Source organism: Vanellus vanellus (genome assembly GCF_965231255.1).
Source record: "Vanellus vanellus genome assembly, chromosome: 6".
Classification (NCBI taxonomy): Eukaryota; Metazoa; Chordata; class Aves; order Charadriiformes; family Charadriidae; genus Vanellus; species Vanellus vanellus.
This window is the reverse complement of record NC_138911.1, coordinates 26,941,219-26,967,379: the sequence shown is the minus strand read 5'-3', so window position 1 is coordinate 26,967,379 and position 26,161 is coordinate 26,941,219. Positions and strand designations below refer to the sequence as shown.

Below are 26,161 nucleotides of genomic sequence, written 5' to 3'. Positions count from 1 at the left end.
GACACACATTTATTTTGTTAACATTTCATATGAAACAATTAACATTTAGTATTCCAAGAAAAAACCCTTTACTGTAACCTCATATTTTTGGCATTACATGTCCATCAATGCCATCTAACACGTTTTGTAGAGAAAGCATTAGAACCTATTTTCCTTTATCTGCTATTACATAAATCCTAGGACAAATCTCAAAAACATAGGTATTTTGTTTGTAAGTGCCCTGAACTCCTATAAGAAACAGTAGTGGTTTTAAGTTTCTAATAGTGTGCAGATTAATAATACTTTATTACTGTAACAGTTGTGGAGAGAACTGTGAGTTATATTGTTTTCTATTTATTGTTCCATTACATTTTCCACTTATTTTCTTTGGAAAATACAAAATTCTGTCTTCAGGTGATAGACCACTTGAAAATGGGCATACGTGCTGTCACTGAAGACCAGAAAAAATTCCTTTTCCATTATTGCATGGTTACACCCTTGGTTTCTCCCCTTTTATGTTAGTAGAGTGTATAAAGTAGAATGCATCCATGTTTCTCTCAGTTTCTTTCAGATATACTGGTGAGGTGTGCCTCATTGCTATGAATTTCCAACAGAATAGCAGTTTTATTCTCTGCTGTTTTATTTATGGCTAAGTAAATTATCTTTTTGTCTACGTGAACCTTGAAAGTTGTGTTCCATCTGGACTAGCGTATGAAGGTATTTTTACTAATTCATTGTAAGAAGAGTATTCCAAGTGTTCAAATTAGGGCAAGACAAGATTGGGAGCTCAAGCTGTAAACCACTAGCTGAAAAAGACAGTAAATGTCTAAACTGGGAGCCCTTCTCCACTAGATGCCTGGACAGCCAGCTTTGAGTATTAAGCTCCATTCTCATGACCCATTGAAAACTTTTAGGTCTCCTAAAATATTATCTTGAAGTTGTCTTGGTTTTTGCGTGCTTATATATGCTTGTTACAGTGCGTGCATATAGCACACATACATGTGTGCAATTAGCATATGCATGCCAGAGATCCATCCCTGCAGATAAGTCCCTGCAGCTGTTAAATGATTATTATAAAAGTAAGCTGTTTATCTTCTATTCCAGAAAAGACAACCTAATATTCAAAGCAAGTATTTGGAAGTATTTTCAAGTATATAGTAATTAATGTTAGACTGAAATAGAGAATAAGCTTCAGTGGAATTGTTTCAAATCAAATCCAAAATTAGTTTTTCTTCAGTATTGCTGTAAAGATCTTTAATATATGTTTTCCTAAGTTATTTCAGCTATCCTTATGTAAGATCTTACTTCTAAATCGTCAACTCTGACTATTGTTTGCATGAATGACTAAACCTGGATAACACGGCAAAAGCCTTTTGCATTTATAAAAGTGTATTTGCCTTTGCAAATACATTTTATGATATTCTCTGGTAGCCAGGGAGATGGAGCTCTTCTTAGACAGGTACCCCTTTCATATGGGCTGTTTAGATGAAATGGGGCATTGTTAAAAGCAGTTTGAGTATATAAAGATAAAAGGAAAAATAAATTACTAGTAAGCGTCTTGATTTCTGCTTAGTTTGACAGTCTGCTGAAAATGCCTTCAGTGACTGTTACATAAAGTTGATTAGTGCAATCATACACTTAGTCTGTAAACTTTCCAGCTGGCATGCTGGATAACCAAACAATTGAGGAAGGAAAAAATCTTTGCTTTTTAATGTTCTCTCAAAGTGACATGACAATTGCCATAAAAAGCTTCTGATATTTAAGTGATGAGAAGTTTTCAATAAAGTGAAGCAGAAATACAGGTCTTTATAATCAGATCACCTGAGCTGACTCATAAGAGAATAGAGGCCCTAAAGGCATCAGTAGATGCTACGGCTTTAGTTGTGTTAGAGACGTAGCTATTTCAAACACAGAAATCGCTAGACTCAGGTTATGCTTTCATTAAGTCCAAGATGGAGAACGTTCATTGAAATCTCCTTACTTATTAGGACAGTAAGAACACTGTTTATCTTTATGTTGTGTTTTTGATTATAGGTAGGGTTTTCAAAGAACCAGAATGACATCGGAAAATAAATGGTACTGAAGTCAGTGGAACTTGTGTTACAAAGACATGTTGGTAGTTCAGGAGCTCTGAAAGTTAGGGGTTTTGCTGGAGCGGAAATACAACTACCATCAAAGTTTTATTTTTGAGGGGAGGAGCTGATAAAATTGTGTCTTTGGCAGAGAATTATTTTAGCCAAGTTTCTTGTGAGAGCAAAGTTTTTGTCATCATGCTGTATCTTTCTGTCTGCTCCTTTTTTTATCCTAATTGAGTACAAGTTCTGAATATTGATGAATTTTGGCAAAATTTGACCAAAAGAAATAGGTCTTGGTAAGGTCTCTCAAAAATTATCAAAATAGATAGCCTGGGTACATGTATACAGCTGCTGAAGTCAATATTCAGGCCTACTAGCAAGTGAGAAGCAGTGACTGATCGATCACAGACATCACTTACCAACAGACAAACAGTATAGAGAGTGGTAAGAGACACGGGCACGGTAGTACGTGAGGGTAGTTGCAAGAGTTATGCAAGAGAGGAGAGGAAAGGATCCAGGAAAAAAGCCTTGGGAGTGCTGGGTTGAGAAAAGTCACAGAAGACGTGTTGGCATGTTTGAAAACGTTTTGGTTTATTTCCTCCTGAAGCTATCAAGAATCAGCCTCTTGAGATGACAAATGGGACAACACGACCCATATGGCATATAAAACCTAGAAAAAAAAAAAAGGGGGGACTCTATTTTTCAGCTTCTTTAAACCTGAATTGCATCAAATTTATTCAGTCCCTACTTGCCTTAAAGGGTTTAATCAGATAAAGGATGATTAAAAAAATTAATAAATGCAACACTAGTGAGAAAGTGGTCAAAAACCAAGTTCAAAAACTTTGTATTAAAAATGTGCGGAGCAAAATCTTAGAGAAAAAACACTTAGATATACAAGTTATATTTTACATTGACTACTGTAAAAGAAAAATAGGATTCTTTATCTCATTTTAATTCAATTTTTAATGCAACTATGGCATAAAGTCCTTACTAGGTGACTGTAATAATGTTTGGAAATGCCCAAAAGATAGTTGTAGGAGATGTAGTCTGCAGCACAGAACAGATAAAAGCATACTTTTTCTTTCTTCTGAACTAGTTTACAATTCATAACTAGCATAACACACCAGAACTTTGCATAGTTTCCACTTATTTCTTCTGCTTTGTAAAGAAAAGCAATAAAATATCATTGAAGTTGATGAACCATGAATCTGCTGTCTTTGCAATACCTAACAGTAGCCAGCAAAACAATGAGGAGCCTTGTGAGAATTCAGCACAGTCCCTCTCACCATATCCTATGCTAATCTAACTGCAGTCCTAGCACCCTGACATATCTTCTGTGATTGAATTTGGAATTGTTCACTCTTTCAGGGTGAGGTTGCAAATTGGCAGGAAGTCTTTCAGGTTTTAGAGCTAATTAGTGAAGTAGAGCCATAAATAGTCTATGCAAGTTCATATCAGCTTAAATGAGTCTGTATTATAAAAACAGAAAAGCAATGAAGCTATTCCATTTTTATTTGAGTTTATTTGGTTGTTTTTCTAGCCACACAAACTGAAATTAAATTGAAGTTCTCATTTACACAACAGGGATGTCCTTAGCACAGAGTATTCCTTGGCATACTTTTAATGACAACTTCTTGAAAGAATACTTCGAAATTAGATGACAAATTTTGAAATAATAGCAGAATGAATAAAATTACAAAATTCCAAAGGTCATTTTGAGCCAAACCAACATTTTTGAGGCTTCAAGTAAGTTGATATGAAAGATAAAAATAGCAAAAATTTCTAAAAAGGCTTTAAATCACGACAAAGATTAAATTTGTTAGTCCGGTGAGCTATCAAGTAAGCGATTAAGGCACATTGGGATACTGCAGGGAAACAAAGTATAACACATAGAGCTCATTTCAGTATTTAAAAAGTAATCAGTGGGACTCCTGGAAATTGAAACTATATTACTATCTATTAATGATAAACATATCCAAAAAATAGTGATAAATAACAACTAGGTGGTGCAACTTGCATGGGTCATTTAAATAAAAATCAGTTTCTTTGCAAGTCTGTGATTTTCCTCCAGAGTATGTTGTCACGGTTAAAGAGTGAGTGTTGTCAATATTGCAGTACTTTATGACCATTACAAAAACACTCTGTCTTTTGATTACTCAGTGAAGGAAAAATGGATTAAGTTGCAGAACTTCGGAGGACTACTATTTAGGTTAATCCAAACTGAGAAATAGTACCTGGGATTGTATGAAAGTTAAACAAGCTATAAATAGAATTATAGAGGCAAATTTTTGGCAACTGTAAAAGCAAAATAAATCACATTGGAAGAAGTAGCTTGAGGTATTGCTGAAATGTAAATGCCCTATAACAACTCTAGAGGTATCTTCCAACCTAGATAATTCTATGATTCTGTGATCAAATGTCAAAGTTGGACTTGCACTGAGCAGGGAATTGGGCCTGATTGACATGATTTGAACTACCAACATGAGAAAAAGATATAAGCATTAGTATGGATTATTACCTTTTATGGCTTATCTATTATTTAACAAAATACAGCTGGGAAGTGGAAGAACTTAAGTATTTTAAAATTTAGAGACTACATGGCTAAAAACTGAAGAAATGTGTGGATAAAAAGATCATTCTGCATTTTTAACCCAACTTCATTATCTTCAATTGAACAGCTACAATTCATATCAGTCAAGAATGTGACTTAATGTTTTTGTAATGTATATGCTTGTCTATCTACTAATTAGTAGGATAACAAATATCCTACTAATTAGTAGGATAACAAAGCTGTCACTTGTCTATATGGCTGTTGCAGAGAGTTATTAACTCCTTCAGGCTGCTAAAGAGTTACTCTTCACTGTTTTTGTCCAGGACAAAAGCAAACAATTGCTGTAAGTTTTCCTTTTACTGCATCTGCAATCTCATACTTTTTAAAGTGAGTGAAGAATAATGGGAAGTTTTTTCTTCATTGTTCACAATGATAATAAAGGTAATAGAATCTGGAAATTGTTAAAAAGCTTGCGAGAATTGTTACACATCTAGGTGTTTGATTACACGGATGATGTTCTAATCAGTGATGTCAAATGGCAGTGCTTTATCAGAAGTTTGTCTGTATGGATTAAGTAGACTTATGCACCTTGCCCACTTCTAGTTTTATGTAAACCGTTAACAAAATAGAACATAGTTGAAAATAGTGATGACCATATTGATACTTTGATTTTTTAAATTAAAAAAAGTAATTACATGCATTGTTTCAACACAACACACTGTATGTCAGAATTCGTTTGTCAACAGTTAGTAACTGGCAAAAGTCCTGAAGCATGAGAGGCTTCTGTGGCCATTTCAAAATTTCTGATCACAATAACAACAAAGCCTTTGATCTGTGTTTGTGAAGATTTCATTTTATGAATTTCCATTTGTTACCCATACTTACAGTGATAGTTCCCTTGTTGGGTGTCATATTGTATAGTTTTACGAACTAAGGAACTCTTAATCTTTTCTGCGAAATAACCATATGATATTTTAACTTCATTCTCAAAAAGTAGTTTTCTGTATCTCAAAGTGCAGTCATTAACGCTTGATCGAGTAGTTAATTTTGCACAACCACATTGTTTTGCCTTAATGAGATATGTTTCGGTTGTTTCTGATTTTTATTCTCTTTTGCAACTTCATTACTATTCAAACAACATATCGCATACAGTTGAAAGCTGAAATCTGTTTGGTTTTTTTTTCACATCTTCTTTTGTGTTCTTGTGATTTTGGCATATTTTAATCTAGTTTGCTATATGCTGAGACCTTGCCTAGTTATTGCTGGCAAATCTTATTTTCTTCAAAACCTTAAGACAGCCCATGGTAATTTTTAGAAGCACACTCTTATCCTTTGAATAGTGTGGAACAATGTATTGAGTGCTTTTCAGGGTCAGAATGCCAAATAATGTGTCAGATTGCTCAATCAGCTTTATCAATACCAAGACTTTCCAAATGCCTCTCTTTACACAACAGCATATTTTTTCAATGATAGAATGATGTTTAAAAACTTGTCAGTGACACTATACTTCATAAAAATTCACCTTTTTGTATGCACCCTAGCATCTCTGCTTTTTCTCCTCAAAAGAATTGCAGCCAATTTCCTTCTCTAATTTAAGATTGGAGTCTTTTCTTTCTTCTCTTGGGTAAGATTGCTATCGCTTCCTTTGCCACCCTGTTCCTTCTCCCACTCTCAGTTGAGGGGTAAAGGGTAAAAAGGATGGAACCTCAAGTGTTCTTTCACGCCATTCCCAAGTTAAATGTTTCTTGTCTAGACTTCTGATTAATACTTCACGTCTGCACCAGATTTAGCACTTCCCTGACTTCAGGCTGCTTTTCTTTATTGCAGCTTTCTGAAGACATACTGATAAAATATTATCCATCTTATAAGAAAACTTAAATGCTCAGTATTTTTACTAAATTTACGAACTTTTACTAAATCTTTTTCTGTAAGTGTTATATAATAGATGGTAAAAAGTGAATTGGCTTCTTGAATTAAAAAGTATCATCCATACCAGCAGTACATATTCTATGGGAAATTATTCTAAAAGATGCCTTTAGAATGGTGTTATACAGCGCAGTGATGAAATATTAACCTATGAAGACAGATCTTCCAAATCTATTAAAAATTAATTGAAAATATATATGATCATAACAAACATTCCTTGTTTAAATTACCATATCTGAGAGAGTTACTGCTTAATTTTAACTAGTTTCAGTAGGCTCACTGATGTTAACGTGGCATTCTGGCAATGTATGACTTAATCATGCAATTGTCATATTTCTAGGACTTTGACACAAATATACTGAAATGATTTTTAATGCATGCAAAAGTGTTCTAGCCTTAGGGATTTCTAACTGTTCTTAAAATAAGCCTTGTTATCCTTGCTGATTTTTTTTTTTTTTTCAGCCATTAGGTTTACTTGATCATCAACAGTCATATGAGTTTGGTTTGCTTATATTTAAAACAGTTTTCTTTCCTGCCTGGTGAGCACTAAATGGAGAACTAGCCGTTTTTGCCAATAAACACTGCAGACAATAAAAATATTCTTTTGGAGGAAATGAGCACACTAGAAATCTGAAATCTAGAACCTGAAATGTTCGATGTTTCAAAAATGTAATGCTTTGTATTATGTTGTCATGTATTATAATTTATTTCAGTATATGAATATAGCTTTGAGTTATCAATTATGCAGACACATTTGTGTAATTTGTAAAAACTCTTAAAAATTGTTTAGTGGGTATTGAACCTTGAATGACAGTCTCATCTAAAACATCTGTATGTTCCACTTTGGTTAATATTTAAAAGATAACAAATTCTTGGCTGTATATAAATCACATGCTTGTATAGTGCTTGGCTCTTTTCCTTAATCTATTTAATTTGTTGCTTATCTTCATAGTTCAAGTTCTTCAAGACAGGAATTATCTCTCTCTTTCCGTCCTTTTCCCCCTTCTGTCAGTAGAGTAGCTAATTCGGTGGTTCTAATGATGTCTGAAATGCTGAGATTTACAGCCATAAAATGTATTCAAAAAAGCAGCAGAGCTGTATAGCTATTTTTTTAACAATTTCTTAGGCCTTAAAATATTTCTTTGTTTATTCTTTAAACCAGTAACTGAATTTTAAGCATTTTTAGATAACAAATCTGTCCAAGTAGGCCTTGGCACACAGTAATGGTTTAGTTCTATATAAAAAGGTATGAATATACAAACAGGAACACTTTTTATATTTTATTAACTATCAGCTGCTAAGAATTCAAGGAACTTCAGCCTTGTTCTACTGGAGTGGATTGTTAGATAGTTCTTACGAAATCTAGCCTACAGCTATGATTTTTATTATTTTTTTTAGTGCTATTTTGAAAAAGTAGAACAAGGGTTAGGTAGTCTTTTTGAAGTTGAAGATACAGTTTAGCTGATATCTTTGGGATGTTACTTGCCAATGGTAAAGCTTATTAATAAAGTAAACTGCTTGACTCATCCAAGTATGTATTTTAAAACAGGTGAGGCTAATGATAAGGATGTTCAGGTGGTGGAACTTCCCATTGTTGACAGCTTACATCCACGGCCACCTTATTTACCGTTGGCTGTCCCTGAAGACCTGGCTGATAGGCTAATTCGTGTACATGGGGATCCTGCAGTGTGGTGGGTCTCGCAGTTTGTGAAATACTTGATTCGTCCACAGCCTTGGTTAGAAAAAGAAATAGAGGAAGCCACAAGGAAACTTGGTTTCAAACATCCAGTGATCGGGTGGGTATTTAGTTTTCTTTTTCACTGTCTGTGCTTTAATACGTGTATATAGTGATTTCTGTTCATGACAAATTGTTTTATGATGGTTATCCGAGAGCCTCAAGCATTTTGTGGGGAGAGAGGGTGCTTTCTAGATGAAGCTATTATTTTTTAACTGTGCATAGTACAAGTTGATTACAACTACTTCTTCAGCGTACTTGTCCACCAGTAGTTGGACAGATATATAAAAGGCGGCTCAATAGAGGGTTTGCTTATGTGTCCTTTCATATCTAGAAATGTAATATAGAATTTCATTCATGTAATTGCCTTACAGCTTGTATTCCAGACACTTTTCTGTCTGGGTCTTCTTTTCAAGTGCCTATAGCCTTTACATTTGAGGAAAAAAGTCTAAGCCTACATTTTACATGCCACAGTCCACAACTAGTTTTATTGTTGGCTGCACCTGAACATGGTATGTGCCTTTCCCTTTCCTGCTGATGTTTTCACTATTGTTGTTTCTTAGCAGTAACTATGAATTGGAAAGGTCTGTATGGGGAGATATGGGGAGAAGGAAAACATCTATGGGCAATAAAGAGCAGCTTGTGGAAGAAAGGTTTTACTGTTGTGTAACATGAAAAATGTCACTGCTGCTGTACTAGAGTCTGCAAACATTGCTCCCTTTGCCAGAATTTTCGTTCAATCCTTAATCTTTCTATTTGTAGAAGTACACGATAGGTCTGTCCGAATGTTAGTTGGCTTTTGATGATTGAGTCGATAGGCCACTTTACTACTGGCAGATCTGAGGATGGGGAAGATGCATTTTTAACTGCCTTCATTCAAATCCCCATTGCAGTTGGTGTCCCAATATACCCATGATGCAAATATTCCTATTTTGCTTTTTGAACTGTATTGATCAAGCATTATCTAACTGCACTGGATAACTTAACCTCTTGCACAAAAGGAATACCTTGTGTGCTATAATTAAACCTCCTTCATTCTCTTCTTTCAGTTAGCCTTTGCCTGCCTTGCAAGATTATGATATTGCTTTCAAGAACAGACTGACAGCTAACTTCATGTTGTCAGTATGTCTTGATGGACATTAATGTGTTTTAATTCTTCCTGGGTTTATGTAGGTATTCAATTTAACATGCATTCTAAAAGCACAGACATGAAGTTTAAAGTTAAAATTTCAGTTGCTAAACTATGTATTGTATTTATAAATTGAATTCCTAGTTTCTGCCTTTTTCCAGTGTTCACGTCCGAAGGACAGACAAAGTAGGAACAGAGGCAGCATTTCATCCCATTGAAGAATATATGGTACATGTTGAAGAGCGGTTTGAACTTCTTGCTCGCAGAATGCGTGTTGACAAAAAAAGAGTGTATTTGGCTACAGATGACCCTTCATTGTTGCAAGAAGCAAAATCCAAGTAAGATGAATTATATTTGCATTACAGTTTGTTCCTTCTGTTTAGCTTTACAATTTCTGGCTATTGTGTGCACAAGTCTTACTATCAGTATTTTGTTATCATTTAAACAGTTAAGATTGGATTTCAGCTTCCAGTGATTTTGATTTTTCTCTCAGAAATTCTCTTTTTTGGTTGATTCCCCCCCCCCCCCCCCCCCCCCCCCAGTATACTTTTCAAAGTGTAACGTTAAAAATCTGCAAGAGTTGAGCAAGATGCCTTTGACTATTTAAAAACAACCCAATGGTATAAAAGGGAAATAAAAATATAAATAATAAACACACCAAACTTCTAATAGAACATACATATTAAAAAGAAGCTATTCAGAAATATTATAAAACTAGTTAATGTATTAAGAAGTTTCATCTGTTCAAACAACACCTTTCTGTGAATAGTTGCCAGAGAAATTTTTAGAAGTTGGTTGAAAAACTTCTGATGACTCTTTCAGAAAGATTTCTTTATTGGCAACTTAGAAGACTTTCACCCTACATGTTGAATAATTTTAATGTTTGTCTTCAAATATTTATGGGATTCTTGATCTGTAGCATTTTCTCTGTCCTGTTTTTGCTCTTTGTCCTCTAGCTGTCCAGAAGGTGGGTGTAACAACCTAGCCTAGCTATAGCGTATCCCAGCCTATCATAGAAAATATAACTCTGTTCAAACTTGGAAATGCGCAGTATGAATGCATTTACTCCTAACATGTCCTGTATTTTCCTCTAAAATCTCATTGTTAAGTTGCATGTTTTGCATGGTGTCACTGAGATGACAAAACCTTCTGTTTAGTAAAAAATACATATGGAAGAATAATGTTCCATATTTAACTTTGTCTTTCTTGGGTTATGGTGTTTATCCGATATAAACAATTTTACAAATCCTTATTGCCATGACTCTGGAAACTTGGATAAGTATTTCAGATACATTCAATTTAAGCATATTTGTTACCGAGTCCAAATTCGCATGTTTTCCTTCTGAGTATTATTTGTTTATCTGTGTATTGAGTAGCAACTATTTCTGTTTCCAAAATTTTATCTCCCTTGAGCAGCAGAAAACTTGTTTTTACATTTAAGCAAGGAGATTAAGACTTTTTAAAATCAAGGTGACTCAAAAATGGCAAATTTTTGAACCCTTTTGTTCTTGGTAGGCATGCTTGAAAAAATACATAAGTTAACATACTGGATTACAAATTTTCTTTCACATATACAAGATAAGCAGAAAATATTATTTTGTAGCAAAGGAATTTTCTACAGCGTTGCAAACCTGTGTGTTTCAATTGTGCTATTTCTATTTTTCTTTCATATCTATAAAGGGCTGCTGTTTAAATTATGGAGTTTTGAAAAAACTAAACGAACATATACAACTCCAAATGATGGCAATCTAATCCTTCCATTTTTATATATTTAGAGACAAGAACAGTAGCAGAAACAATTATGATAATATAACATTTAAAGTGCAAATCTGAACAGTGAAAAGACAGGTAATACAAAATTGAGGTTATAATATTTAATTCATTACACTGTCCTAAATAACTTTAATTACAGCTTGTAACATAACAGAATTCAATATTGCTGTAGCAATCTTAGTTATGCATTTTTTCTTTATCTATGTTCAACTTTGAATCCTTAGCACAGTATACTTTACCTTTGTGAATAATAATGAGATGCACTAGCTGTGTAAACTATCATATCTTCCCAAGTTTTCGGTAGCAACAGAAACTAATAGTAGAATTGTGACTTGCTTAGTAAAACAATAGTGAATTTTATTAAGCATTGCAGTTTCTGTGACAGTTCAAATTCCATTATAAATCACACTTCTATTGAAGTATGATAAAATACAGCTCATTGGTACAACGCTCATTTTGTACATTTTCTTAATAAAAGCCATAGAATCGTAAGGTCTGAAGATTTTTTTTTATGTGTTGCAGAGTTTTCAGTTTTTACACTGAAACATAATTTCCTAAGTTGCTTGCACCCTACTGTTGTTTGCATTTGAGTAGAAGGCATTTGAAACCTCCTGTGATTTCATAGATGGCAGGATGCAATTTGGTGCATCAGCAGTTAAGGGCATCTGAAGGGCAGGTTAAGGTCAGGTTTTGGGAATAAGGAACCTTTTCTTCCTCTTCTTGTGAAGAAAGCTGCAAATTAGTTTACACACAGTTTAGTTTACAAAAAAGTTCTAGTCACATTGACAGAAACAGCTGTCATATTGTACTGCAGTAGCTTATGTTGCATTCATTATTGGGTGCACTAATATTAGTAAGTACTAGATAATATATCTCTCTTTACATGAGAGTGATTGGCTGTCAGTGTTGGCATTTAAATAATGAAAATTTAGCCAACATTCACATGAATAGGCATGTTGTTTCTATTAAGAGAAGTATTTCTAACTGCTCAGAGTCATGAATACAGAAATGTTTTGACATAAGTTTCAGAAACTTCCCTTGCAGTCAGGTGTCTCACAACTGAAAGTACAGTAGTAAAGACAGTGGAGTCAGTACTATCAGTTTGTAGAGTGTTTTTGTTTGTTTTGTTTTCCGAAAGAAAGAAAAAAGTGAGATATTTTCAGAATTAGGATGATATGGAGCAACATGATTAGAGAGGAGCATGGTTGAGAGTTTCAACATCTATAATGATTACGAGACTAAAGCACTTGACAACTTCTGGTAAGCAGAATTCATGCTGTTTGTCTTAGGTAAGTGATATGGTAGGGATGGTGTAAAATGCTTGTTCTTTTGGCTGATTTAATGTTTTCTGATAGAAAATTTTGAATTTTCTTGTATATGTGTTTCTAGTCTATAATATTATTGACAGTATCTTATCTCTTTAAGGTAGAGTATTCAAAATGCTGCAGCTGAACATGCATGTAAATTCTTAAGAAACCATATTTAATACCTTGCTGGTTTACATATGAATCTATTTAGGTCTCTTTTTTATGTGTATAAGCAGTAAAATTCAAGAAATTTCATTCCTTCTTTCAGGACATTTACCTGTAAAGTCATCTGTCTTTTGGTTTTTCATGTTTTGCAATAATTTGCCTCTCTCATGAGGGTTTTTTCCACCCTATTTCACTGTTTATTTGCTTTGACAATAGCAAGTTAATGTCTTTTCTCCCTGTATACTATCTGTAGTTTAGCTGTTGCAACCATCCCAGCCACCGAGTCATAGTGTGTCTAATATATAGAATTCAGGAGTGCTTCAAAATTCTTGAGTCTGAACATCTTGTACATTTCCCAATTCTTTTTAGAGCAAGACCTGAACAAATACATTATTTCTTTCTCCGTCTGTTAACACACATGCTCACACTCTTCTTTCAGAGGGAAGAAAACTTGCATTGCCTGTTCTGGATGCTTCCCCAGTCCTAGCAAATTGGGAACAGGAGCCTGGGACTCGCCTTGGTTTGCACCTGTTGCACAGCGTCGCAATACGCTATAGTTACACAACTAGTTATTCAGCTTCTGAAACCAATTGGAACTTGAAATAGTCTCATAACTGTGCTTGGTTTCTATACTTATCTGAGGCTGGTAGGTGCAGGAAGGAAAGATTTTAAACGCTCTCTTCTTACCTTCTTCTTCTATCTTCTTTTACTCTTTTCCTAGGAAAAAAATATCCTTCCTGGCCTGTAAATAGGTTTCAAGAACCTATTAGGAAGCTTTACAAGAATTAGATATTATTTCTTAGATATGTGGAGGAGATATGCTACATATGGTTAGTCTGATACAAAGAAAACAGTATTGTGCCAGTTTCCAGTCTTTGGTTTTATCTTCACAGTCTGCTCCTTTCCTGTTACAAAGAAGAGAATGTGTGAGTAATATCTTTGGAAAGCTAGGAGAGATCCTACAAAATCCTGTATTTAAGTGATTTCTCTCAGGAAGAGTATGACATCTTATTATGTATTATTCATTTACCACGGCATTCAGGAATCCTAGTAATAGGATTGTGCCTAAGTTCTACTTGAAAAGAAAAAAAAAAATCCCCCAAAGCTTACAATGTAAGTATTACAGTAATCATAATATAAATACAGACAGAAAAGGGAATAGAAGGAAGCAACAGCTAACTATAGAGCTTTGGAAGTTTCATTTCTTTGGAAGTTTCATTTCCTTTAGTCTTTGTAGTTATTTTGGTAAGAACAGCTTTAAATAGAATCTAAAGCATTACGGTGAGTGGGAAGGAGAATTAAACCTCCCCTTATGCAGAAGGTCAGTAGCCCTTATACGGTGAAGCTTGAGAGGAGTATAGGCTTGGCCTTTTACTGTATTTTTCTTTATGCTCTGCTTTCAGCCTTTGGTCAAGACAGGGCAGTGGACTTGAAGATTCTTTGGTCACATTGAGTATGGCTGCTAATATGCTCGTGTTTTACGGTGTTTAAAGGAAGCCTCTTTTCCCAAGCATGAATGTAGCATTTTGTGTGCGGGACAACATAAAAGTGCTTGTTTGAAATCTTAAACATGTGAGCAGATAAATGCTAAGCTGGGATCACTGGTTTGAAGAAATAGGTTCTGAAACTTTTGATTAGGTGAATTTGGATCATCTTTGCAAAATGGAATTGAATCTTGAAGACTGTTTCCGCAGTAAAGGGAGGAAGGAGAAAATTTTAAATGTATGCATAAGAAGCGTAAATAATTCTGGTTGGGTTTTTTGTTTGTTCTTTTAACCAGATCCAATATGACACTTTTTTTGGTGTACTTCATTTGTTAAATCATTAGACTGGTCTTTTGCTAGTAAGAAATAAAATTCTTCAAGAAAGGTTCTTTTGTCTCTACTCAGCATGTGGATTCTGATTTTTGAAGTCTGAAGAAAGTGATTAATTTTAACAGCATTCCTGATGCTAAGAACTTGCAAAGGAGTGTGCAAATATCTTTACTATGTTCACTAGAAATGCCATCTTATGATAAATGTTCTTCACGTTGCTCCCCTCAGAGTTGTGCCACTGAAATAAGACTGATGCCCATCTCTGTTCCTCAGCTAGTTTTCACAGTAGAGTATGACATATTTCCATCTGGTCTGTACTTTTTTTTTCTTAAAAAACCTCCACGCCAATATCATTCACACAATGGAAATATAAATAGAATATATCACGAATATTGTGTTGTCATCTCCTGTATTTTGTGAGTTGGTTGAATATTGACAGAAAATGTTAGACATGAAAAGATAGGAAACTAAATTATTATTGTGATAGAGTTCATCTTGAAAAAACTATTTCTCAATCCATATCCTTCTATAATTTCTCAGAAGAGATATTATCAGTTATTCCAAATAGATATTTCCACCTTCTCTTCCTTTTTTTTTTTGTTTGTTTGTTTAGTTTTGTGGGTTTTGTTTGCTTGTTTGTTTTGTTTTGTCTTGTTTTTAATGTAACATGAACTTCCTCTGACATTCATGATGAAATGCACCCTTTAAAGTTGTCACGTTATCACTGGGAAATTTACCATAAATATATTATTTTTTGTTAGAACAGGTGTTTCTCTTGGGAACATAAAATTCTGTTACAATCACTATGAAGATAAATTAAAAATCTTCTTCAAATTTGACAGTTTTGCATATGCTTTTTTGATTGGCACTTGAGATAAATTTCCTGATTTGGTAGTCATGACTAGTGAATGTTAGATGGAAAAGCCTGCTATATTTGCCCATTTCACTTTTGAAAACAGTTTTCCTGCAAGTTTGACATTAAAATGGAATAAATCAGGCATTTTCTTACAAGAGGTTCTCATAATCTACGTGTCTATCATGTCTCCAGAGTGTATGCACGAGCTCTGTTACTGTATAGAAGTGTGTGCTAACTTCAGTATCTTTCCAAGAATTCGTGATTGTAAACCTTATTTTGAGCAATGTTCAGCACAGGATTGTCAGGCTTTGAAGCATATAGTTACAGGTGTAAGTTATTGTTGCTCCAGCATTAGGGCCTGTGCTATATTCTGATTTTTTTTTATTAACCAGTATGACTAATTCTTCCAAATGTAATATTAGCTGCCTTACTGTCTTATATTGCTTTATAATTGTTATGAAGTTGTAAATTTGAAAAATAAGTTTTATTTAAGTTATAATTAGCCCTGTGGTTGAAATTTTGTAGTTGGCAGGTTAGTCGAATGAGTTGCACTTCATGATTGAAATATAATTATTGTGTAACAGTAATGTAATTATGATCTTTGTTACATCTACCAGGAATTTTTCATATAAAACTTACTTTTGGTAGGAGGCTATCTGAAAATTTAATTAATTTGTGCTACTTTTTGCTGCTTATTTCAGATTTCAGTTCCCCAGTAAAGGGGGTACAAATGTTTTGAGAAAGACCATTCTTTTTTGACATTTCAAAATTGTTTTTGTCAGCCATTGTTATATGTTAAAAACTTCTATTGTTATTTTTAAAATAATATGAAAGAAGGGTTTATATTTCAAATAAAAATATTTTGATTTTAAGTATTACTATTTTGTTTATAATATGCCAAGAAAGGTGTATTTACATGAAATTTTACATTTCTTTTATTTCCTTTGGACCAGGAAATTGCAAAATTTGCTCTCCACATGGTCTTAGTAACTGTTAAAGACGTTTTTATTTTTTGTGGTTAATTTTGATTCATTTATTTAATATGTCCCTTTTACTGGTGACTGAGTTTCTTGCACAGTCTCATAATCAGTACCTAATAGAGAGTATGGCAATAAACAAAATATAGTCTATTAAAGACACAATCCCATATTCTGTTTAGTAGTAGAGAAAGCAAACTGACCTGAGTATATTTCATCTAAAATCAGTAGCATTAGCAGAATGTGACATATACTTCCTGATGTTTTTTCACTTCTTCTGTAGTGTCAGATCTCAGACAGACTTAGAGCACTGTTTTATTTAATTTTCTTTTTTCTGCATAAGGAGAGGGCATGCTTGGAGGCAGCAGTAATGTTCTAATATTCAGCAAAATTACAATTTGTTTCCTGCAAGGCAGAGACTCACTTAAAAGAAATTAACAATCTTATCTTACAGCAAAGATGATGCTTCAAAAAAAACCCCTTTAAAAAATAGAGTAAGACTTTGCTGTTAACAGTGTATTGTATTTTCACAGGTATCCAAATTATGAATTTATCAGTGATAACTCCATATCCTGGTCCGCAGGACTTCATAACCGATACACTGAAAACTCCCTAAGAGGTGTTATTCTGGATATTCACTTTTTGTCTCAGGCAGACTTCCTGGTCTGTACATTTTCATCCCAGGTAAATTGCAATACAAATACAATATAGAGTATATGTACCAGTTCTAAATCTTATTTTTCTTCATGCTCCTGTTATCTTATTCTCAGTGCTTTCTCATGAAAATTTCAGGGAATAATTAAAAGCTTGGTATGTTGTGTGAACATTTAAGAGGACTGTAAGCACTGGTTGATTACTTCTCGTCAATTGAAGTTACTGACTTAATTAAGGCATTTGAAATAAGCAAGAAAAAATATTAAACGTGTTTAAGAGTTCCTCATTTTCCATAAAGTTAATGTATAACTTGTATCCATTCATTTCTATAGAGCTTAGTTAAGGCATTTAAAATCAGTAAAAATAATTTTAAACTGTTTTACACTTCTTAATTTTGCATAAAGTTAATATGTAACTTGTGTCCATCCGTTTCTGCATGCCATTGCACTCAACTACAGTTTAAACATGTCTGCTGTTGCCTTAGTTGATTGTGGGAATGGAAAAGAATGAAGAAAGCAGACATTTAATTTATCTTCAGAGTCTATTACGTTTCTAGCAATCCAGCAGCAGTGCAATAAATGTGAATTCTGATCACTGTAATCCATAGAGTCTTCTTGTTGCAGATAATATATGCTACGAGCTGCCTTTCTTGAGTAGTTTGATGAAGCAAGTTGGAGTCCATTAGAAAAATGAATCATATAATTGTTATTGTTGGCATTTTCTTCTTACCACATTGTATTGTGTAATTATTTCATATAGATCATGAAAAGCTGTTTTAAAAAGATTTTTAAGATTAAAAGAGAGCAGAAAGCAGTATTTTGTGACTGATATGCTGATCCACCTAGTGCAAGTGTGGCAAAATATGATTGAAATCAGAGCGAATGTTTTTTATCTGTTATTGTCATATTTGCTCTTAGGTGATGCTCCTGGTCAGGAAAGCATTCAACTATAGGTGGCAATAGATTGTGATCACACATGATTGCACTATTACATGGAAGTGGACACAAAACTGAAAGTTAAAATTCATTTCAAAAGCAAATGTTTTCCGAAGCCTCAAATGTAAATTGTCTTCTGCACTGTAATGACAATTAGACAGGTAACAAGCATAGTATTAATACTAATATATGATCAATACAGTGATATATTGACCTTGACAGTCAGAATGCTTAATAACATTACCATGACAAGAAAACAGCAGAACCAGAGAAAGCATAGAAAAGCCTCTTATCTCTCAGTCATGCTTGTGGATGCACTTTTTTCACTGTTCACCAAACCCTGTGAAGAAAATGACATTTTATAGCATATTTAGAAGGTTATTAATACAGGCTACTTCAGACCAAGACACAAATAAACTCTAAGTAAAAATCCTCACTAAGAAAAGCTTGTGAAGAGCCATCCACTTTTATAATAATGTTTGATTCAAGCTGAAGTATGTCCACTGAATGCATATCATGGTGAAAGAGGTGATCATCAGCTAAGCCTTAGGGCTGTATGTCTTAAATGTCACACATGCATTGGTGTAGAGACAGATCATGTTCTGAAGGAAGAATTGTGTGCTCTTGGATAAAAACTTAATAAGAAATCTGTGAATTATCTATTATTTTATTCAGATAGCTGTGTTAAAATTGGTAAATGTTTACTTTAAATAAAACACTGGGTATAAACATAGAAGAAACATTTTTAAATATAGGTACAAATGCCTTGGGTGGAAAGTATTGTAATTGAATTGTTAGTATTGGAGTAATTTCAAAAAAAGAATATGTGTTAAAATACATTGACAAAGTTAAAGTGATACAGGTTGATGGAGACCTCTGGAGGTCATCTGGTACAACCCCCTTTGAGGGTACCTTTGGGGTACATGGTATCTTTGAGCTCCAGTCTCATTCTGCATCTCCTTGTATTTGACAATAGACATGTTTGCTGGATGACATATTTGGTTTTCCAGTGTTGCAGAAAATTCAAGTCTAGGAAATCCTGTATTAGACTGTTATTCTCAATAGCTGGGACTATGAATTTGGTCCAGCTATCCGCTTAATATGTTCTGGGCAACTTCTTGTGGTTTAATAATTCAAAGTCCTCAAAAATAATTTGAGACCAACTTTGCTGGTAATGGAACAATGCGGATCTCTACAGTATTTTCATATATTGGGCTTTTCTAAGGTCTGTTGCAAGTATTCCTACTGTTCAGAAAGATTTCTCTTTTATGGGTTTAAAATTCGATCCTCTGAACTCTTAACATTTGAACTACTACCCCTGTCCTTTCATCAATGAAATAGTTTGGTAGTTACTTTGGCATTGAAGGTAAGGCTGTTAATGACCATCTTTTGTCCAATCTATATGAAGAGAAAATAAGGATAAGAACATAGTCTAACTTATTTCCAGTGTGATTTTTGGACTTTCACGTTAATCAATTGTATTCTGACTTTTTTCCACTTTTTCCTTGCCAAAAAGAGTCAAAACTTCATTACAGAGGTATTAAGAGAAAATTACAGTATATGTGAATAGGATCAGGTGCTTTAGGAAGTCGCTTATATTGATTCTTATTTATGCTACCAAAACTAAATGGGTACTGCTATAAGCTGAAGAACAGATTTTGATTAAAATACTGCTGCTAAAGAAATTAGGCCTATCAAATGATGTGGAGTCAAAGGAAACAACCTACCTTGGCATGTTTCAGCAACATCGCATTAATTGAGATTTATAGAAAAGCCACAAGATAGTTACATATCATAACACAGTAGCAGAATTAAGATTGCACACTAAAACAAAGAGCTATTCCATCTCTTCAGTCTTCATTTAGATGAAAACGTAGCTCCCTCTGCCTGATTTATTTTTCTTCATAATCGCATATCCTTCCAGGACTTATTAGTCTTTGTATTTTGCATTGTACATGTAAGTATACAGGCTGCAAAACAAGTTAATCTGTGAATAAAAAAGGGGCAGCTGGCTTTAACTGTCATTCAGCATGTGGATTCTTTGCCTGCTGCCCTCAACAATTTAGTTACCCAGATTTGGTGTTGCAAAGGAAACAGCTGCTGAGAGGATATGATGCATGTTTTATGTCAGGTATGCAGGACACTTACTAAATAGCATTTCTACTGAAAAGATTTAAAATCTTTTACAGAGTGTGTATCCTCCTCCTGGGGTGCACACATATGCATAGAACGAAACATGAGAAATGGTCACAGAAGTCATAAAATAAATAACCTCTTACCAACATATGGGTAATCAAATTTGTTTCTATATTGCGGGGTATAACAAGTACTTTGAAATAATTAACTTCAGCCTGATTTTCTGAAAGCTACTTCTAAAAAGTTATTTCAAAGATCAGATGGAGAGGGATAAAAGGAAATCTATTACATCTTTAGAGCAAATGCCTCTCTTAAAGAAGCCAGGAAAGTACAAATGTCTAGTTTGACTGATCAAAGTTCTATTCACTGTATCGTCCCAGGGAGAAAAGAAAAGCTTTACTGTATTTACATAAAGTGAAAATTATGAAAAAGGTCAAATGCTTCTTCATATTGAAGAAGTCTGCTGTATTGTTAGTTTATCAAGCTTTGTCAAGCTTATGCAAAATCAGAGAAAGATACATTAATGTAGATTAGAAGTCAGAAAGGTCACAGTGGCCAAATCAGACACCTGACAGAGAAGAGCTTTCTAGCCAATTGTGGAAAAGAGCTTTATTTAATATGGTGGCAGCCTTTTGTGTTTCTGGCAACTCTGAGAAATACAACATGATTCTGATGTGGGGACCTGTTTCCAGTCTGAAGAGAATTCCATTCATAAAATGTGATACAAAGACACTTCAAAATGCATCTTTCTCCTCACCGACATCATTATTGTCTTGCTGGAATTGAGTTTCCATTTAGTTGTCTTCCAAGTTGCCAACAGTCATAATTCAATCACTGTTCTAATATTAACAGCATTTTAAAGCCTTGGACTTCTGGAACCTACTTGATTGTGAAAATTGGAGCTTGCTTTAGAAACGTAAATGTAAAGCCCCATTATGGCAGAATAAATTTTGAAAATGCAAGTTCTAAAGGTTCAAAGGGGAGTAATATACACTTTTTGGTAGTAGTAAAGGAAACAAATTTGCTTTTACATTTGATTTGCTGCATACTCTTTTTAAAAAGCAGGATGTCTAGTTTTCATGTAGATGTTTTCAATTTCTCCTGAAAAATATACAGTTCTAATTATGCATCTCTTTATTGATTTACTAAATCTGATCATCAGATTAATTACAATGCTGCAAAATTATATACTACTTATTAGTAAATACGCAGGGGTTTTGTTTGGTTGTTGGTTGGGGTTTTTTTTGACCAGGACATTCCACAACTTGACCTTCTTGTAAAATGTAATTGTTACACATTGGTTGCTGACTTCTGGGGTATATTGCAGGCACAGACAATATTTATGACTTCTCTTCTGTTTTTATTCCTAAGGTTTGTCGAGTTGCCTATGAAATTATGCAGACATTGCATCCAGATGCTTCAGCGTATTTCCATTCTTTGGATGATATCTACTACTTTGGGGGACAGAATGCCCACAACCAGATTGCTATTTATGCTCACCATCCACGAACTGCTGATGAGATTCCTATGGAACCTGGAGATATAATCGGCGTAGCTGGAAACCACTGGGATGGTTATTCAAAAGGCATCAATAGGAAAATAGGAAGAACAGGCCTGTACCCATCCTATAAAGTTAAGGAGAAAATTGAAACAGTCAAGTACCCTACATACCCAGAGGCTGACAAGTAAATTAAAAAGAAGACATTCGGCAGTAATTCTCAATTTTGATTGGTTCAAACCAGTCAACACACTAACTAATGGTTTATATGGGACTTGAATATGCATTTTAACATGCAGTTAAAATCAAAGCCTTTAGTAATGAAACTGGATAAGAAGCTGAGAACAACTGGATGGGCTACTACCTGAACTTACTCTTAAACATTTTTTGTTATATGCACTCTCACACATGCACACACAAAGCCACATACAACAGGAAAACTGCTGTTTTATACTTATTGTCTCTTTTCAGGATTTGTCCCAGTCATTAGTCTTACATGAGCTTTGGGCTCTTTTCTCTGCCATTAATTGACAATAATGTTTAGACTTATAACACTGCCACATTGTGTAATTTGAGTGACATGAACATATTTTGTATGTGCAAAATTTAAAACATGGTGCCTATATTTGAAAAATTTGTGACCTTTTTAGAAGAGCCATGCCTATTTCACAATGGGCAAGAGTCAGTCTTCAACTGGTTTTACCGTGACCACTGAACTTGCTTCAGACAACAGCTCAGATTTCAGACTAGATTTCTTTACAAGTTTGTTTTGGGTTTTTTTAGCATTCCATTGATTACTTCTCATCATTAATAAAATAAAGGATACATCCAACAATAAAATAGTCACTGTCTGTTAGGAACTTTTGTAAAACAATGCCGTTAACGGATTCTTTAGTACTGATAATGTTTCTGGATGTTGCCTTTGATTAAAAAAACAAAACAAACCACAAAACTCACAAAGGAAAAAGTAGCTGGAGTTTCATTGAATTTTTAAGCGTCCATTATGTAGTACAACAACTGCTCGTGGCACAGTGTTTCTCAGTTCTGTGGAACTGAGTGGGTTTCAGCAGGATGACTTCAGTGGCTCAATTTCTTACATTTATTCTCTAGCACTGTTCTTTTACCTTCTGTTTTTATCTTCCAAAAATACTTTTTTAGGGTATTATAGATAGCCACTTATCATTTTGTCATTGAATGTACTTGCTTTTAAGTAAAATACTCCAAGTTATCCCATTTATAGAACCCGCCAATCTAGGGTACTCTAAAAAAATCTAACAATTTACCCAGAAAACAGTAGGTTCCAAGAAAATAAACACAGGGATGAATTTTTATGCATGACGTAAAATAGTTAGTAATTCTTAGTGTTTTGAAAACTGTTGCTAGTCTGCTCTCTATTAAGCAAAGAGATAATTTACAAAACAATTTTACAAACAAATTTGTAGATTTGGGGGTTGTGTGTGTGTATATATATAAAAAGTGTACAAGATATCAAGAGATTATTTCCAAATAGAAAGAATATTAATAGCATTATACAGGTTTTAGTGCAATCCAATCTGGAATACTGGAAGTGAAGAAAATGTTTCTATTCAAACACTGAGAAAATGCCACGTGAGTAAAGATTAAAAAAGCATGGCTGGTTGACCTTAACAAAGCAAAAGTTAAAAGGATATTTAATTATATTTATGAATAGACTAAGAACAGTGTTGACATAATGAATGGATGCACTTGACCATGAATAAATTTGAGGCTGAAAAGTAAAAGGAAATCTCTGGAGGTGTGAAGTTCAGGAACAGTCTTCTTATTGAAATAATGGTGAGTAAGATAGAATTTGATTGATATGTAAAGGAATTAACAGAATAGTTCTGTGTGACATTACTTGCAGGACTGATCCTCTCAATCTCTTCCTGTTAATGTTTTCCTCAACTGAAAAACTATTTTGTGTCTTGAACAAGAATAACAAAATCAAAGTTGAAAACTGCTGTGAAAAAAAAGAGATAAATTGCCTGCTAGTAGTATTAAATAGAAATATCAGTAAAAATGCACTTAGATACCAAAGGGGATTTAAAGAGGAAATGAAGGATAAAGGCAAATGGGTAAGAGTGGCCAAGAAACGCTAAAGACAATGAATTTTTCTGACCAGAGATGACTAGAGTTAACTGGTGTTTCTTTGTATTGGAACTACTAAGGAAGCTGTTCAATGTTAGTTTCCTGTCTAAGTGATTCTGATAAATTGTCCGCTAACTTATCGAAGCTCGTGGTATTTCAGAGGCACAAATGTAGGCTAAATTATAATTTATTTTTTTACTTAAATTTGAATTATACATGTAAAGCTATTGCTACTTTCCTTTTCACCTTGAAAAAAAAATCCAAACCCACAAACATTTCTTCCTCGATAATTAGATCAGTGTATTTTATCTTTGGGAATACTAATTTAATTATTTCTCCACAAATACTATATCTATTTGATATTTATAGATTTTGAAAATGTTTTATTTTTGAAGGTCTTTACTTTCAACTTCAGAGCTCATAATTTCCAGCTCATTTCTTAGAGTATGATGCAGAAATAGTATTCATAAATGAATTAACATGTGAAAATTCCTCTTTAGTCAGGTAACACAGTTGAAAATATCACTAAAGAAGTTAAATAGCAGAGTTTTTGAGATGAGCCCAAAGGCAAGAGCAGATCTTCTGATGTAGTAATGAGAAAACTGTTATAGAAGAATTACTTATATAATGTGGCAATTCCTCAACAGACTATAAAGCTGAGAAACTATTGGTACGTGTGCCTCCTTACTTATTCTAAGTATCTAATACATAGTTAGCTCATCATCTTTGAGATAATGTTCATGAAATGGTATGAAATTATAAAATTATTGTTCATAATTAGAAATGTACTAATGTAGATGCTGTGACCTTATTCCCTAGGACTGTATGATTCTCTAGTGCTTATAATGCAGTACTTCTCAGAGGAAGGAACCTAGCAATAGGTTGCTTACTAGATACATCGGTTTCAAGAGGTTTTTTCCTTTAAGACTGCCAGTTAGTTGCGTCTTGAAATACTGGGACCTTGAGACGTTAAAACTGAATTTATTTTATATTAAACAAAATTAATATTAGAGACTTTATTCTCAGTTATGGTGGAGTCCAGGTAGTGTGGAAGGATCCATGGTTAAATGAAAATGAGACCCCCAAATTTTTATTGCGTTTCACAGAAAAGTGAAATAACAGGAAAGAAAAATTTTGTCTTAAATACCTGAAAGCAAGCTGAATGTTTTGAAAGCTGTGAACTTGCTAAGGTACTAGCCAGAATGCTTGCAAGCAAGTTAGTATACATCTTGTTTCTTCTGTTCACCTTGTAGCTCTGCAACAATTCAGCCATGTAATTTTTTCCTCATACCAAACCACCAAGGCTGACATCCGTAAAAAAAAAGACAGCCCTCCTACTCTCTTAAACAAGCTAATGTTTAATTAAATTTTTCCTCTTTAAGAAGCATTTTTGTGTGTGTGTGCGCGTGTTGTGTTCATAAAAAAGAATATGAACAGTTCTCTTTCCTTCATTACATTATCACTGTCGCATTCTCTGTAATGACTTATTTTCCAGGTAAATGTAGTCTCTGTAAACTGAATATTCTACTTGCTTCTTACGAGCTGAGCTAAGAAATTTATTCTGAGTAGTTCAGTTAACTAGTTTGCTGTGCCATTGGTGCACCTGGAGACTGTTGTTTGCTGCTGCCACCGCAATTACACCAACCTGAGTTCAGTCCTTGATTTTCAATCCAGCCTACAGTCAGATGCATGGGATTCCCAAGCCTTCTCCACCAACATCCTGTCCCTGTGAACTGTGGGGTATTATGGATTTCTTCACAAAGAAGAAATGTTTTATTTCAAAATTCTTAAGTATTTATCTTCAGAGAAGTCTTTTGTCTACGGCTTCTACCACTGAATTTAAGAAAACTTGCAATGACCAGAAAGATTTCTCTCCTTTGACAAAATTTTAGAAAAGAGAACTGATGATACCTTTCTTATGGGGAGATATTCACAATGTGAAAATTTCCTCCATAATGGGTTTTGTGTTTCTTGGATATGCAATTATAAAATAAGGGTCTTGGCTTCTGAGCTAGGAACATAATAGAATATAAAATAGAAAATTTTCATTACAAATTCTTCATAAGGGGAGGGAGATTTTCCTTCGTGCCAGTGGAGTAGCACCTACCATTTGGAACTATTTCAAAACAGTGAATTGAACTTTTGTTTTTCGAGGTCATAAGTTTCTTTGCAATGTAATCTCTCAAGTGTCTAAAGAATCTAGGTAAAAATCATTTGCTTAGTTTGGGAGGTGGGAAGGAGAGAGTCTAACACAAAGGCAAGATACTGTACTTTTAATTTAAGTTGCTATATCAGTTCATAAAGCCACAAATAAACTTTCAGTGCTGGATTAAGGACCTCTGCCAGCAAAATCATTCTGCTCTTTGCCAGAAATACTTAAAACTTTTAACCCCGCTTTTGATTTTTGCCTAATACCAGGACCAGTCATGTGTATAAACATCACGCTGGTCATATTCTGGCCATTGGCTGTTGCTGTATTACAGTTTCATTCCTTATTTGAGTGTCTTGGGAGCAGGCTGTCAGAGGACACAAGCTTTGGTTGACT

General features: G+C 34.1%; 1 protein-coding gene across 1 annotated transcript in view; it reads left to right on the top strand.

The window, feature by feature from the left end:
• Positions 1-22,377, top strand: part of FUT8 (fucosyltransferase 8) — a 71,095-nt gene extending 48,718 nt beyond the window's left edge. Inside the window, exons 6-9 of the mRNA XM_082485701.1 lie at positions 8,081-8,327; positions 9,557-9,733; positions 16,821-16,971; positions 21,384-22,377. Coding sequence (XP_082341827.1) covers positions 8,081-8,327; positions 9,557-9,733; positions 16,821-16,971; positions 21,384-21,701 — 893 coding nt within the window. The 3' untranslated portion in view covers positions 21,702-22,377. The remainder of the gene's footprint in view (positions 1-8,080; positions 8,328-9,556; positions 9,734-16,820; positions 16,972-21,383) is intronic.
• The last annotated feature ends 3,784 nt before the right edge of the window (positions 22,378-26,161 follow it).